This window comes from Gopherus flavomarginatus, chromosome 1 (genome assembly GCF_025201925.1).
Source record: "Gopherus flavomarginatus isolate rGopFla2 chromosome 1, rGopFla2.mat.asm, whole genome shotgun sequence".
Classification (NCBI taxonomy): Eukaryota; Metazoa; Chordata; order Testudines; family Testudinidae; genus Gopherus; species Gopherus flavomarginatus.
In genome coordinates this window covers 314,435,289-314,451,803 of record NC_066617.1, presented here as the reverse complement: position 1 = coordinate 314,451,803, position 16,515 = coordinate 314,435,289, and the positions used below count along the sequence as shown (strand labels likewise).

The 16,515-nt window shown below is 45.7% G+C and overlaps 1 protein-coding gene and 1 long non-coding RNA gene across 2 annotated transcripts in view; both read right to left on the bottom strand.

The window, feature by feature from the left end:
* SETDB2 (SET domain bifurcated histone lysine methyltransferase 2) overlaps positions 1-16,515 on the bottom strand; it is a 93,829-nt gene that overhangs the window by 73,792 nt on the left and 3,522 nt on the right. Inside the window, exons 4-5 of the mRNA XM_050937806.1 lie at positions 14,074-14,196; positions 597-662 (exon numbers count right to left, since the gene is read on the bottom strand). Of these exons, the coding sequence (XP_050793763.1) occupies positions 597-662; positions 14,074-14,196 (189 nt within the window). The remainder of the gene's footprint in view (positions 1-596; positions 663-14,073; positions 14,197-16,515) is intronic.
* LOC127050642 (uncharacterized) lies at positions 4,428-12,603 on the bottom strand. The gene is made up of 3 exons (XR_007774261.1): positions 10,532-12,603; positions 8,887-8,984; positions 4,428-6,044 (listed from the first exon to the last, which is right to left on the bottom strand). It is a non-coding gene; the product is annotated as an uncharacterized LOC127050642 (long non-coding RNA).

The window sequence follows — 16,515 nt, the reverse complement described above, 5'->3', positions numbered from 1 at the left end:
AGTTCCCCTTCCCAGGGTCATGCAATAAATTTTGTAACAGAAGGGGGTTGTGGTGCAATGAAGTCTGACAAACCCTGAAGTAGGATCAGGCCATGAATGAGCTGCTTGTCCGTGCATTAATGTCTGCAGCAAGCTTTTCCTCTTCCTCTTCTGCTCTTTTAGGAATTACTAATGTGATAAGCCAAAAACATTTAGTCATTTCCATTATGAATTCCCTGACCCATTTCCAAAACCCTTTGTTTACTTCCAAAAGAAATAAGCTACTCACATCTATCCCCACGTTTTATGGCTTGACAAGGAAATACATCAAGAGCTCAACCTTTCTTCTCTCCCTAATTGCTATGCCAGAAAACATGATGCTTCTAATTTAAAATATCACATCTTCACTTGAAGGGAACTATACATACAAACTACAGTTGTGAAAACCAAGGAAAAGAAAACACAGTAGGGCCTGATTAGACTAACACTACAGTTGGTCTACATGCAATAGTAGTTGATTTTTCAGGCTTATTGTATTCAACTTTATGCTCCTGTTGATTAAATCAAGATAAAATATTGGAGAGTGTAGAATAAATGGAGTTGAGTTGCACACATACCATCTGTCAATGCTAAGAGATTGCTTCCATCAGCTCTATCCACCAGTATCAAAGCTTGGAAGCATTCTGTTTACAAAACAAAACAGATATATTGTTTCTAAATAACAATGTGTAATTAAAAGGAATGAATGACAAATAACAGGAAATTCAGAGCATAAGCCTCCCACAGTAACTTCTATCCCTGCTACACTAGAATCTAAGCACTGCAACACATCCCCGATAGAGGCCTACATTTGCTACAATAATGTTACAGCTGGTCCTGATAGCTGTAACTCAGAACTGAGAATTTCCTGGACTTTGGGGAATTTGTGGAGGGTTTTTTTTCTGATGGGCATTTCAGAAGTCTAATACATTTTAATATAGTTTAATGTCTTTACACCCTCTCTCCTAGCTAACCATCTTCTTGCTGAGAAGGGCTGGATGCTGTTTCTGCCAAAGCCAATTAACGCCATTTTCAAATTAGCTAGAATGTTTATTAAAGAGCATGGATAATGCAAGGAAGTAAGAGAGAAAGTCAGTCTCAAACTCCAGTTTGCCATATAGTAACTTATTGTACTACCCTATACCAGCAGTTAAATGGCAGTAAAAGCTTGCATTGGTATTTCATGGTGATAACATAACAAGGATTTTATAGATCAGCAGCATGAGAATGTTTATTGCATCAGCACAGGAGTTTAAGTTTACTTGTTCAACACTGTGCTGCTGTCATGCTGTAATGCCGACACTGAGGGCTTGTATACACGAAAGTTGTACCACTTTAACAATACTAGTTGCTTTTAAGTTGTCATTTAAGCAGGACAGTTCTCCCAGAGTGGAACGCAGTTATACCAGTATAAAGGCACTTTCTGTTAGTATAGCTGTTCTCATAGAAGGGGAATAAGCTATACTAGTAGTATAACTGCCATCTACACTAGTAGTTGTACTGATATAACTATTTTGGTAAAAAATGTACTGTCCTAACCGAAATGTTAAACCCATACAAACACTGTGAGTAGACCAGGCCTAAAAAATCTCTGAAGACTAGTTTCACCTCTTAATGCCATCAAAGAGATCTTGTAATGGGCTCCCCAAGTTCTTCCATTATAAAGTTTTTCCTACTGAAATCTAAAGTTAAAATGGAGTGTCCATAGTTAAAGACTCTCAGGAGATCATAATTACAACCCATTCAATTAACTGGGGAATTCAGCTTCTAGTGCAAAACACGCTAAAGAGAAATGAATACACAAGGCTCCAGAGTTATTTCTCATGCATAAACATCGCAGCTCCATATACATAAAAAGCCATGCTGAGGATTAATTGTTGGCAAATTACATTAATAAAAGCAGAAAAACAGGTTTTCAAGCGAGCTTGTCAAAACGCATATTAAATCAAACTAAGAATCCTTTGGAGGCAGCAAGGAATTTTTTGCTGATCATGGCTCCCTTCCCATTTACTCATTCAGGCCCGGATTTAGGTCTGGGGCTCCCAACCTAATGGGGATGCTTTTGCACGCAGACTCAAGTACTGGACCATGTACATGCTCATGCATGCTCCCCACAGCACGCCGAATGTCCAAATTATGCTGTGCTGGACATGGGTGTAATGCAGTGTAAACATATACACCCACATCCACACTGTTGCTGCTGCTGTTAGGCGATGTTAGTGCTACCAATTCAGGGATGGTATCCCAGGGTTCTGTGCAGACAGGGAAATGCTCTAGGAACCAGTTTGCTGTGTGTTGTTGATACCTTCTCCCATACAGTTGCCAATGGCAGTTCCTGATCACGTCACTCCTCACTGTTATTCCTGATGAGTTAGGTGGAAGACTTGGAACAACGGAATGACGATCTGGTTCTGCTCCTGCTCCTTACTGCGAAACAAACATTTATGCAGTGGAGTAGGTGATCGGTGAAATGCTCAATGGAATCTGAGCAGAACTTTGATATGTTGAAGGCGACTGACCCTGAGGGTCAATGACAATTCATTCAGCTCACGTGGTACAGATATGGTAAATGCGGGTATTGCCACCGTATGCTCTTGGGTGGACAGTAGCTTCTGGTGAAGAAGAACCGGCAAAGTGTGGTGGGATCACATCGTTTCGGAAAGCAGAGATGACCAGCAGTGGCTTCAGAACTTCCCAATGAGGAAACAGACCTTCCTGAAGTCATCTGAGGAGCATGCACAAACCTCCAGCGCCAGAACTCTTGATTCAGAGAAGCCATGCTGGTGTAAAAGAGGGTGACTATTATCCTGTGGAAGCTGGCAACACCAGATAGCCATCGGTCCATTGCAAATCACTTTGGGGTTGGAAAGTCCACCGTTAGGATTGTGGTTGTGCAGGTCTGTGAGGCAAATAACACTGAGCTACCCATGGGTGGTTGTCATAAGAAAAGTTCCAGAAATAACAAGATTTCCGAGGATGGGGTTTCCAAACTGTGCAGCGGCCATCTATGACACCCATATCCCAATACTTTGCCCACCACAAGGGGTATATGAAGCAAAAAATTTGCTATTAACTCATTCTGCAAAGCTCTGTGAACCTCAGAGATAGATTCATGAATACAAACTTGGGAAACACTGAAAGAAGGAAGAAGAGATTTTATTCCCCAGAAATTATATTGTTCTGTACGGTCTACCTGTGCTAACTGTTATTTTGGGGAACCCTGCATACCTGTTCCATACTTGGCTCATGAAACCATATTTTGACATCAATTATCCTGGAAAATGGGAATTCAGTTACAAACTCAGTAGAGCTGCAGAATGATCATGGAGCGTGTATTTGGTAGACTCAAATCCCATGGGTGTAGCCTATGCATCCGTCTGGATGTCAGTATGGCAAATGCCGTAGCATGCCACCCACTGTATAGCTTTTGTGAGGGTGAAGGGGACTGCTTCCATCCTGAGTGGGATCAGGACAAGTCTGGTTTACAGGCTCTGCACAGACAGCTGGATCCCATGCATGTGCACACTGGTCCTGGTTCCCAGCAGCCAAAAGAAATCAGGGGATGCCGTACGTGCACACATCTTGCACAGGGGAAGATGAAGAATTGGCACAGTGTGGTGGGATCACACAGTTGAGGCAGAGGATGACATCTGTTCCTTCAAAAGGACACCCTGACACCCTATGCAGCTGTGGGACAAATACATAACATTGGTACATACTTGTAGGGCTACATAACTTTGTGAGGGTTCCCCCGTCCCCTCCAATTGCTTGTCATTCGTTTCTCAAACACAGCCCTCAGGGGCTTTTCTTGTGGCCACAGCCTCCTGGGTGGTGATGGGGGACAGCAGCAATCCCTCCCGCAGGGCCACCAGCAGTGGTTGGGCCCTGCCTTCCTCTGAAGCCATAAACGCCCAAGGAGCAGGCAGCCAGTGTGAGTTCCTCACATTCCGGAGGGTGATGGGGCTCCAGCTTCTGACTGGGGTGGTGGGCAGCAGGCTCCGGCCATGGGCCTTCGGCTCCAGCCCCAGCCACGCTGCAGCAGATGCCAGCCCCGGGCTCACCACTCCTCCCTCACCCCTGGCCCTTGCTGACTCCCTACCCACCTCCCCATCCAGGGCTTAATCTGTCCCCTAGCTTGCAGGAGCTGAGTATATTTGCTGTGAAAAGTTATATTTGTATGTTGGTTAATATCACTTTTCACTGCCTCCTAGCAAGCAAAATGTCTGCTTCCGTGAAAAGTGATGTTGACAAATGTACAAATATTACTTTTCACAGCAGCAGACTTACCAGCTAGCAAGTCTAAAAAAAGGCAACCTAAAAAGCAAAGGAAACAAACAACAAAAGACAAGAACATGCAAAGCACCTTATTTGTGTTTCCATTCTGTGTAGGTCCAGTAAAGAACAGAGACAACTGTACATTATTTTTATTGAGTTTGCAAAAAAAACTTTATAAATAAATTACAATGATTTGGACATCGATATGTGCATATTTATTTGTTTTTCCTAAAGTTAATTAGGCATTTTAGGAAAAATTGTCAGAGCGACCACCAGCAAAAATTGCTGGCCACACTCTGAGGCCACCAAAATATTTGTTGTGAGAACCCCATTTTAGCCGCTCATTACTGTGACATTGCATACATTAATGATAATTGCAACAGGGCACCTCCACTTCACCTTAGGGTTGGGTCTGTGCTGTGCTATGGCCAAGTTGTAATGCAGTCATTGTAAAATGTTTTTGTCTTCACTAGTCACACTTGTTTACAAATTTCTGTTATTAAGAGCACTCAATCTCTGTTAATGACCCTATCAACATTTGCAAGGCCTGAGGGGAGGAGGAGTGGAATATGCAGCCATTCTCTTCTTTTAATTATTTGCTGTTAATGGTGCTAATGACTGCAACTGGTCAAGGTTTTGGGGGCGAAGGGAGGGGCCACTTATGGATAGGGTAGTGGCAGATGCTGTCATTGCTGTATTGTTACTGGAATTTTGATTTCTGCATGTGAACTAAGCCATACAGATGTTTATCTAGAGTTCTACTGTGTTGTTAAACCAATAGTGCTTTCTGTAAATGAGTGTTACGTACTACACTTTCCCCATCCCTCCTGACTATCTTTGGGACATTTCTGAACCTGAGTAGGTCGTGTGGTTTGGGACAGACAGAAAAGTATTTGCAATATCATGGCAACAGAGTAATACGTCATTCAATTTCAAGTGCTGTGAATTGTGGGGCCTAATCCCGAACCTGAAAACATCTTCTGTTGATTATATTTAAGAGAGAGGGGCCACATGCAAGCCGAGGAAACAATAACAGTTACTAAAAAGTACTATGTGGAACATGTAATTAAAATATTTAAAAAAAAGAAAGGTCAGCTAACGATCTTTAAAACATTAAAGGAATGAATTTGTGAGCACCGACTAAACTTTGCAATCTCTGCACCTTTCTCCTTGCTCTCCTCCCGACAAGGGGGAATGATGGGAAAATCTCTCTTGGGGAAAACAGGAGAGGTCTCCTGCATGGGGTTTGGGGTGGCACTTGGTGGGGCTTTAGGACTCCCATAGGTTCACCGCCCAGGAAGAGAACAAGAGGTCTCCCTAAAAAGGGTTTTGAGCGAGGGGTAGGTCCCAGGAGTCCTGCAGGCTCTCTACCCAATCACTCAGGGAGGTCCTTAAAAGAGGATCCTCTAGCTGCAGCCAGAGGAAGAGGTGGTGGCGATAGCTGGAGGTTCAGTGGCTTCAGCAGCAGGCAGACCCTGAACTCATTTGGCCACCAGTACAAAGAGTCTCTCCATTAGGGAATGCTCCCATTCCCTATGAAGTGCCTCCAGTTGCAGGAACTGGCTCATCAATGTCTCCTGCTGAAGAGCCCAATCCTCCTGTGCTCTGAGGAATTTAAACTGTTCCTGGTTCCTCCTGTCCATCTCTATGAGTAGCTCTTCCCCTGGTCCTTCTCTGTCTGCCTCTACCATCTCTGGGTTACTGCTCCTACACTCCTGGTGGAATGGCTTACCTCTTGGGCACCAAAGGTCCTGCCAAGTAGAAGAAAAGGGCAGCATTATAAATTGTTTCTTCTTTTGGAAGAAGCCAAGAAATCCCACCCCATGACACAACTTTGCTGTAAAAGCCTACAATTTTGATACTTCTCAGGGTTTCAGAAATGCAACTGTTGGACTATTCAGGATTGTCAGACGATTTTTGCAGCCCATGAGGAAGGAACAGAGGCTAACAATGCTAAGAAAAATGTACTAATGTTTTAAATATAAAATGATCACAGTGGCTTAAGGGGCCTGAGGGATGAGGAGGGGGCAGTTCCTTCCAGGGGCTATATTATCAATTTGCAATTTCTTCTTTAAAGGGTGGCTAACATCTGGAGAACACAGCAGTTTTCAAGGTACCAAAATTGAAAACAGAAGTGGCTTTCCAGTCCTCTGGAGGAGATTGGGCAAGCTTGTGCCATCGAGATCTTTCTGCTACTGGTCCTCCCCCTACATAATGGAGGGAGTTGGTCAGCTATGAAGGTGGACCAAGCAGATTTGCACTGCCATTGAACCTCAAGACCCAGCTGGAGTTGCACTAGAAATTTGCTGAAATACGCTTACAGGACTGGGAAGCAATTCATCTCGGAAGTGATGCTATTCTCAGGTAGTGTACAGGATTTTTGTGCAGAGAGGCAAACCACAAACATCCCCCACCTGCCTCAGCCTCACCAGATAATTCTGCCCTATGTCTGTCAGGAACCAGGGCCTGCAGCAGAGCCAGTCTCCAGGCAACCTAATGAACACAGCTGGCCTGTAGTTAGGCTGCTTGATTAGCTACATAGCCTGATTGGTTGGAAAAGTCAGCAGACTGATTCTTAAGCAGCAGCAGTTTGGGAGCTGCTAAAAGCATTCGCCCACAGCTGTGATAGTTCCTATGCCTACTTGTTTCCAGCCCTTATACTGCCTTGGACCCAGCCTTGCCTCACTCCAGATAACCAGGTCCTGACCCTCAGCTCCAATTTCTGACCTCGGGTTTCTGGCTCCAGCTTGGACCCTGGGCTCAAGTCTGTGACCACCAACTCCTGCTCTAACCACTAGACATGACTCCCGTCACCACTACGCATGACCACCCACGCCCCAGCCACTGACAGTTTCAGCAGCCCCAGCACAAACACTAAGGGAAAGAGAACTGATATGATGAGCATGGATTCTACAAAGGCCAATCTCTCTCCAGCACACAGCAGGAGCCCTACAGACCTTTCAGGCCAAGGCTGTCACCCCCCAGGTGCAGAATGTAGTACTGCAAGCCCAAGCTGCACCACTGTCAGTCCCCCACCCAAACAAGCTCAAGCTCCTACTTCTGCTACACTCACAGTTGTACCCCACTGACCAAGCCTGAGTGGGCCTGATTGTTAGCCTGGTAACTGGGGAGGCCCTGCCTTGGGCATCTCTACTTCTGGAAAAAAAAATCAAGCTTGCTTCTGGGACAATTTAAGGACTTCATTCAAGCTATGGCAGTGATCTTCGCTGACCCAAATTCCAAGCATCCGGCCAAAACTGCTGTGCTGTGAGAGGGGTGCTGGCCAGTTGCTATATATATACAGCAGAGTTCTAGAACTGGGTAGTAGACCTCAAGTGGGAGAAGGCCACCCAGTGCTATTATTTCTTAGCCTAAATGACAATATTAATGTCGTGTTATCGTTTCTGGCTTGGCCTAAAGGATGAACTGGCACATGCAGACTCCCCCTCTGGTCTGGATACCTTAGTCAACCTATGCATCAAGATCAACAACTGCCTGACTGAACACCACCAAGAAAAAAGGTGGTCCTCCTGGCTCCCACCAGTCCTGCCCCGTCCTCTCCATCACTAGTCTTCTCTCCACTGCCCGAACCCAAGCAAGTCAATCAGGCCTGGCTACAGAATTGATGCCAGGCCTCAGACCTATACTGCACACTTTGCATCAAGCTGTCCTGCCAGGGTCCAACCTACACCTTGGTTGAGAAACACCAAACCCCAACCTTGACAGGAGGCTCCAGGCTGGGTAGGTGCCTTTCCCCTCTCCCAGCAGCCTACACCAACTTTCATCCTCCAGTACCCTGGGGATGGGCTAATCCAACTCCCTCTCCAGCACCCCGAGATGCCTGGTATCAACCAAGAGGCACTGGTGGACTTAGGTGCCTCACAGACCTGGAGTTCACCTGACCACACAGTAACAAAGACCTGAGTTAGCGGAGTCCACAGATGGGTCACCCCTTCCATCTGAACCAATCACCCACCAGACAGCTCCCTTAGAGGTAACTACCCTTTGAAGCCACCAAGAAATTCTCCAGTTTGCACAGATTTGTGCACCACATTCATCAGCTTTCCTTGACATCCCCTGTCTCATCACCCACGACCCTCGCGTCCACTGGCAGTCAGGCACAGTATGCTTTGATTTTCCATATTGACGACAAACTTGTTTCATGAGAGACGATCTGGGACCAGCAACCCTTTGTGGCACACTTGGTCCTCCAAGGAATTCAGAGATGCAAAGGGAGGATTCAAAAGCAACCCCTGCAACTCCCAAATGACTCCAGGGATTCCTGTTAAATATCCACACTCTGCCAACAAGTTCGACAAAAAGAAATCTGACATCTTACCCCTCCCTTGGAGTCATGACTGCCCCATCGACCTCCAGCTGGAAGCAGAGTATCCCTTCATGTGCTTTTACGTGCCCTCCAAACCCAAACTACAGGTACTCTGGGCCTATCTTGAGGAAAACCTGCAGAAGGGGTTCATTTGTATCTCCACATCCCCGGAGCTTCTCTGTGGCAAAGAAAGATGACTCCCTCCAGCCTTGTGTGCACTGCTGAGCTCTGAACAAAATTACAGTCTGAAACCAGTATCCCTTTACCTTTACGACTTATTTAACAAGCTGCTCAAAAGACTCTGCTTCACCAAGGGGTCTTCACAAAATTGGACCTCTGTGGAACTTAGAACTTGGTGAGGCTCCTGGAAGGAGACAAATGAAGAGTGCCTTCTGTATCAGGGATGGCTACTTGGAATATTTGGTCATACCATTTGGGTAATGCAAAGCCCTGTGACCTTCCACCATTTCAAACACGACATCTTTACATACTGCTGGACCAATTTATTGTCAATTACTTGAACAACATCCTCATTTTCTCCGAAAGTCAGGATCTCCACAATCATCATGCACACATTGTCTTGGAGAGATTCTGCCAAAACCACCTCTATATGAAGCTCGAGAAATGTAAGTTCGATAAGGACACAGTGGAATTCTTGAAATATATCATCTCACCATGGACCCACAGACGGGGCAGCAATATCTGACCGGGCTGTGCCCAAGGATATATGCAGGATCCAGTGATCCCTGGTGTAAGCCAATTTTGACAGGCCATCTATTAAAGATTCTCTAGCCTGGCTGTCCCTATAAGAGTGCTCCTACAAGTAGCAGCCTGGTTCTCCTGGTCCACGGAGGCTCAGTAGGCTTTTGATTGACAGAAGAAGGCATTAACCTCAGTACCTATCATGATTCACCCAGATCTCACTAAATCATTTAGGACTGAGGCCGACACCACAGTTGCAGTATTAACTCAACATGTAGGCCCCCACAATCTACTCTATCCCTGTGCCTTTTACTCTCAGAAACTAATGCTGCTAGAAGAAAATTACCATCTTTGGGACACGGAGCTACAGGCTATTAAGGCAGCTTTCAAGGAGCTCTAAAAGGAGCCCAATTCCCATGATCACAAAAACCTGGAGTATCTATGGCCTGCTAGACACCTTAACCAACAGCAGATCCACTGGTCCATCTTTTTCACTCACTTCAACTTTGCTGTGACCTATCGCCCAGGGAAGAGAAAAGGGAAGGCTGTTGTGCTATCCCGTAAAGATGAACCTCTCAAACCTGGTGAAGAGCCCTCTGCCACCATGCTCAAGGTGTCCAACTTTGTTAATGGGACAATCGACAACAGTCCACCGTCCTCCATCCGCTCCCTTCTTTTTGATGACCTGTTCATAATCCAGATCTCCCAGGCTCTGAACAACGTGGATACACAACTCAACTCAGGGATCAGACTACAGAATAGCCTCCTTTGTTGCCAGGGTTGTATCTGTGTTCCAGAGGAACAACCTAGGCTTCAGTTAAATAATAATCATAATAATTGGAGATATACCAATCTCCTAGAACTGGAAGGGACCTCGAAAGGTCATTGAGTCCAGCCCCTGCCTTCACTAGCAGGACTAAGTACTGATTTTTGCCCCAGATCCTCTAAGTGGCCCCCTCAAGGACTGAACTCACAACCCTGGGTTTACCAGGCCAATGCTCAAACCACTGAGCTATCCCACTGTGCCATGATTCCCTGAGGGAGGGTGAATTTTGGCCAGTTCAAGACCTGGAATCTGGTCTTGAGGAGCTTCTGATGGCCAGGCCTACAAGATTACATCAAGGACTATCTAAAACCCTGCGATCTCTGTGCCCCTACCAAAAACCCACAATCAACCCCCCAAAGGCCTCTTCCAGCCTCTTCCCTTACCTCTACAGCCATGGTCTACTATATATCAATGGACTTCATTGTAGAACTGCCACGCTCCTAGGGACACTCAGCAATCTTGGTTGTCATCAACCTCCTGACAAAGATGAGATGCTTCATCAGCCCTTCTTGGAAGATGGCTTCCGCAATCATGGGTTACTGACGGGCACTGTATTGGGCTGGGGTCCCCAGTTCATTTCCTGATTCTGGTGGGAATTTCTCAGACTCTTAGGTGGACGATGTAATGGGCTTGATGCCAATCACCTGCAGACTAATGGGCAGAGAGTCAATCAAATCCAGGAGCAATATCTTTGCTGCTTTTGAGTTGCCACCAGAATGTCTGGCTTTCCCTGCTATGCTGTGCCGACTCTGCATATAACAATGCAGTCCATATTTCAACCCAAAGTAGCCCACTTTGCAAACTATGGCTTTCACCTTCAGCGCTCCAGTACCAGCTGCTGCAGATTTAGCTTCCCACCTACACCAGGTGCACCAGGAGCTCAAGGAATACTTGCAGTCTCTCCAAAGAAGTCTATAAACATCATGCACCCCAAGTATACCAGGCTGCCCCCCAATCTGGCTACAGGTGCCCACGTGCGGCTCTCTGCCCAGAATCTTAAATTGACCTGCCCATCCACCAAACTAAGCTACCAATACCTGGGCCCCTTCAAGATTATAGAACAGGTAAAGCCAGTAGCTTTCAGGTTACAGCATCCCAAGTCCTTGAGATCAATCCCGTCTTTCATATTTCACTTTTAAAGCCCTGCACTGATGACCCATACCTAAATCGCTTCAACATGCCAGCACCACACAACAGTTTGCGGACAGGAGGAGAGATTGATTAATAAAATCCTCAACTCTTGGTGAGTTAGGGAAAGGCTCCAGTACCTAGTGGACTGGAAATGCTACAGTCTGGAGGAGACATCCTGGGAACTGCTAGAGAACATCCACACTCCGCACCTATTGCAAGAGTACCATCATAAATTCCCCAAGAAACCAGGCCCCCAGGAGGCACCAGGGGATACTGTCAGGAAGCAGGGCCTGCAGTCTCTGGATAACCTAATGAGCCCAGCAGTCCTGTAGTAGGCTACCTGATTGGCTACATCTCCTGACTGGTGGCAAGAGTCAGCAGACTGGCTTTTAAGCCCAGAAGCAGCAGCTCAATGGCTGCTCAAAGTATTCGCCCACAGCTGCAACAGCTCCTGTGCATACCTGTTCCCAGCCTGCTCCTGCCTTGACCGAGCCCTGCTTCAGCCTTCGATGCAGCCTTAGCTCACTCCAAGAAACCTGGTCCTGACTCTCAGCTCCAATTCCTGACTTTGGCTCGGATTTCTGACTACAAACTCCTGTTCTAACCAATAGGCATGACTGCCAATTTTGAAGTCACTGACAGTGCCTGCCTAACAATGATGAAATGGTGATGGAAGGGGGAAAAAAAAAGAGCCACATTGCAACTCTGTTTCTGTGTGGTTTCAGGTAACCACTACAAGCTCTCCACTGCAAAGGAACACAGCACTGTGTTTATCCTAACACCAGACTTGATTCTTCTTCCCCCGATTTCCGCTGGCTTGTGCACCATGGCTCAATGCAGGGAGAGGCCAGACACCAGGAATGTAGGTGGTAAAAATGTTGTAATCTTCAATGGGAAAAAGGACTCCAGCGAGTAACTTTTCCCCAAACCACCAAAGCATTCTATAACTGTGTTCTGTTCCCTTCCGTAGCCTGGACCTAACCCCACTGCCCCTCAACATCACTCCCACCATCCCTGTTCTGCGCCACTCCCATTTGTAAAGGGACGGTAAGATCGGGGGGGGGGGTGTGTAATCTTCTAAGTGACGAAAGACAGCTGTCACTAACTTCACACAAACAACCATATGTTTTCTACAACTGTCCCATCCCCAGCCGGGAGCTTTCTAACTTGCTTCTTCCTTTCCCCCACACCAGGTGGCTCTGGGACTATTGCTGTCAGACTGCTGGCTGAGAAATGCACAATGATTTTTCGTTAATAATCTGTTTGTAAGACACCTCTTTAGCTAAATGCATAATAGTTGTTGATTGGAAATCAATAAAATCATTGACTTACAGCAGTATCTTTCTTGGGGAGGGGCCATTTTGGGCTGGAGCAGAGCAGGGGCTGCATGGAGGTCGGTGGAATTGAAGGAATCTGGTAAGAGGACAGGGTGTTTGAACAGCATTTCAGTTCAAACTCAGACACAGCAATGCATGGCATATTATCCAGGGAGGAAAAGTCAGTGCACAAGTACTATGCCCTGAATTTTAAAATCAGGAGTACAGCACCAGAGTAAGAGGGGATATTGGCGAGGCGGGTGTGTATGTGGGTCCACTATAACTTACCAGCCTTCAGTTCTGGCTCCTGCCACAGCATGGGGTCCTCCTCAGTTTCATCAGTGGAGAGGCGTTACTTAACCAACTCCTCTAGGTAGTGGTGGAGAATCACCTACTCTTTGTCCTCTCGGTCTTCCAGACATCCTCTGCAGACCCTGCTGCCTCCTCACCTTGGCCCGCACTGGCCTCCTGTCGGACATTGAGGCTGGGGGACTTGAGGAAGGGAGCATGAGCCACTTCAGGCTTTGTACTGGGAGTCCTCAGCAGCACCCCATTCTGACCATCATGAAAGGGGCAGGTACGACGAGCCTTCCCAGAGCTACTGCTGGAGTCTTTTGCTTTTCTGTCCAGGACCCTCAAGTGCTTGATGTGTTCCCAGTATGAGGACAGAGTCCCCTGAACTCCAGCCTCCGTGAAATGTCTCGGTACAGATATTTGTTCCTGCCATTCCAGGCAAGTAGTACTCTGAGCACACATTGATTGGCACATGAATGTGGCTGGTGGGCTGGGCGGCCGCTCTTGGAGCAGGATTCACATTCACCTATATTGAGCTAAACAGTGCAGGGGAAAGTTGTTTGATGTAGTCAGTGCAGCTTGCTACTACTGGTGAAGACGGGAGGACAGACAGATGACACAGAGACCTTCATAGATTCGGTAAGGAGGGTGAGGCAGAAACAAGTTCAGTGCATTGTGGGAATGGGGATGGAGGACTAGTGAAACTTGAGACCTGATACATGCCCCTTTATGCCTGTCAACACTGCAAACTGGCCCGGGTTTGGGGCCATACATGTACTTGCCCACACTCTTCAGGCATGTCAGCTTACATGCCCTCTACTCACCTTCAGACACGTGCTTCTGGAGTTTAGGTGTGGATGGTAGGGGGCTTATGGACATGCATTGACGTGGACAGTCGCTAGTGCAGATGAACCCCTAGACTGCAAATTCTCTGGGGCAGGGTCTGTCTTTTTTTGTTCCATGTTTGTACAGCATCTAGCACAATGGGGTCCTGATAAATAGACTGGGGCTCCTGGGTGCTATGATAATATGAGTAATAAGTAATAATACCAACATCCTTGGGCACAATATATCTATATTTTTTAAACTTACAGTTAAGGACTGGCAAGTTATCCAACAGCTTCAGGTAAGGCTGGCCCAAGATTTGATTCTAGTCATGCATAACTATTACAAGGGTTTCAAACCTTCATTTGTTGCAGTTCCATCCTTGATCTTTTGTTTCAGAGACAGCAGTACATTTTGCACCTGCTCAAATATGAAGTCCACTCTTTCATCTTCCATTTGCCTCCAAAACATCTGTGCATCACCTGAAATGCACATGCTGTTTACAACAAGAGCATACAGTTTCTAGTGCCCAGATTTTAAAAAGCATTTAGGTGCCTAAACATGCAGATAGGGACACACTGAGATTTTCAAAGGCTCCTTTTAAAAATCCCACCAAACCCCTCTTTACATTTTTAGCCACCTGAATACTTTAAAAAATCTGGCCCTAAATATAAACTGAAAATGAAAGTGTAATCTAGTAATGTGCTTGAGGGGCTTTCTGGAGACTCAGGCATAGGCGCTGACTTTTGGTTTTGCAGACCAGCTCCCCTCTCCCTCCCCCAGGGCCTCACCCCTGCTCCGCTCCCTCCCAAGCGCCTCCTGCTGGCTCCTTTCTGCCCCCTACTGCCTTAACAGGGCAGTGTCAGGGGGCAGAGAGGAGTGAATGGCGAAGCAGCTCCTGCTCAACAGCAGATGGACGGGAGTCAGGACAGCCCCAAGAGCGCTACAGCAGCAGCCTCAGCCAGTCCCATGGGTGCTGAGCAACCTCTATTTTTTCTCTTTGAGTGCTTGAGCCCCTGAGCACCTGCAGAGTCAGCATCTATGCTCAGAAGTGTCCCTTGTTAAAATTCTAGTACAATCAAACAGAAAGGAAGTTTAGAATCTTCTTCCTCTTTCTGGGTACTGTTTAAGTTATTTCTGCTAGAGATGAATTATCACTGAGGCTCATAAAAATAATTAAGAACAACATTTTTAGCTGACTGGATTGCATCACGCAATAGTATTTTTACAAAGCTTTTACACGTTTTTCACATCCCCACAAGTTGATAACTGCGCTATCCTAAGAATATACTCAGTATATTTACCAGAAAAAAAACTGTACACATTTTCAGGCAAGTGCAGCTTAACACGTTTGTTTGCCAAGTGGTGTTAGTTTTATTAACTTATACCACACCCAGAAGCATACCTTCCTCCTTGGGTATGGTCACAAAAAGCATTTTTTTTTTAAAACGGAAAAACCAATTAATAAGATTTCCTGGCCTCACACTCTTCCTCCCTCTTGCAAAGCACGAGTCTGCAGTCTACAATCTAAATAGGGAAGTCTTTTGTGGGAATGCCTAGTGCTGCCAATATTTTAACTGGAAAGGTCTCTAATAAAAAGTGTATTGCTTCAATGTGTCACAAAAATCAGTCAGGACAAGGAAATGTATTATTAGTATTAAGATGCTCCTTCTTTGCCTACGAAGGAATCCAGGAAGAACTAGATCTGTTTTATCACTTAACTAATTTCTAAATAACATTATCATATTTAGAGAAGAATTTTTATGTTCTTGTCTCAGACTGCTAATTTGGATGGGTAAATACCTTCAGACATAAAATGGCTATGCATATTATCTTCTATCTAAGAAGTCACAGGATAACATGTTTGGGTACTTGGAAGGTTATGAATAAATATTTCCACAGCTGGTATAGTTTCCTTAGACAGGATGGCTTCTGTTTACCAAATATGGCAACTGTTGAGTAATGTAAAGGAAGCTGGTTTCTGGTGGGGGAAGGGGAACACAAAGCTCTCATGAGTGCAAGATCAGCAACCATATGGGTGGCAGTAATGGGCTCACCGTTAATATTAAGGGGCAAGATCTGGAGAGTGCTTTTTTCCATTAAGCTGATTGGATGGGGAGGGGACTTGCCATCTGCCAATACCTTCTCCCTAACCCTTGTATCCACAGAGATAGCTAACACAACGAAGACCAATATCCACCCTTGAAAACACACAAACTGGTCAGGTGGAATCCCACGTCAGAGCTCCAACAGCCAACAAATCCTGAGGAGACATCCCTGCACTACTAGAAGGGCTTTTATTCATTGAGGGATTTTTGTTAAAAAAATTGGAAAAAAAGGTTATTTAAAAAAAAAAAAGTTATGTTACGTATTAGCAAATTCAATAGCAGGTTTCACCAGAACAATATTACAACCCTATCTCTTTTCAGCTTTTTCAACAATTGTTATGGCTAGATACCAATGATGAATTAGATACCTCAAAGGATTGGCAATGGTACACAGAGCCTTTCATCTCTGGGTCAGCAGTTCAAATCCAACCCAGGATCAACAGTGAGTAAAAATGACTGTTATTACAGTTAGTGCTTTTTCTCTTCAAAGCACTTCACATATTTTACCTATTGTGCTAACATCCCAGGACGATAAGTTTGGTATAATTATTTAGAAAGAATCATGGCTGCTTGATGCACCTATGTGAAACAAATTCAGTCTCAATCCAATTCTCAGTGGACAGGTATCCACATTACTAATGTCACCTCACATTTGGCATCTTTCTTGGCAGTCCCAGCAGAGAGGCCAAGGAC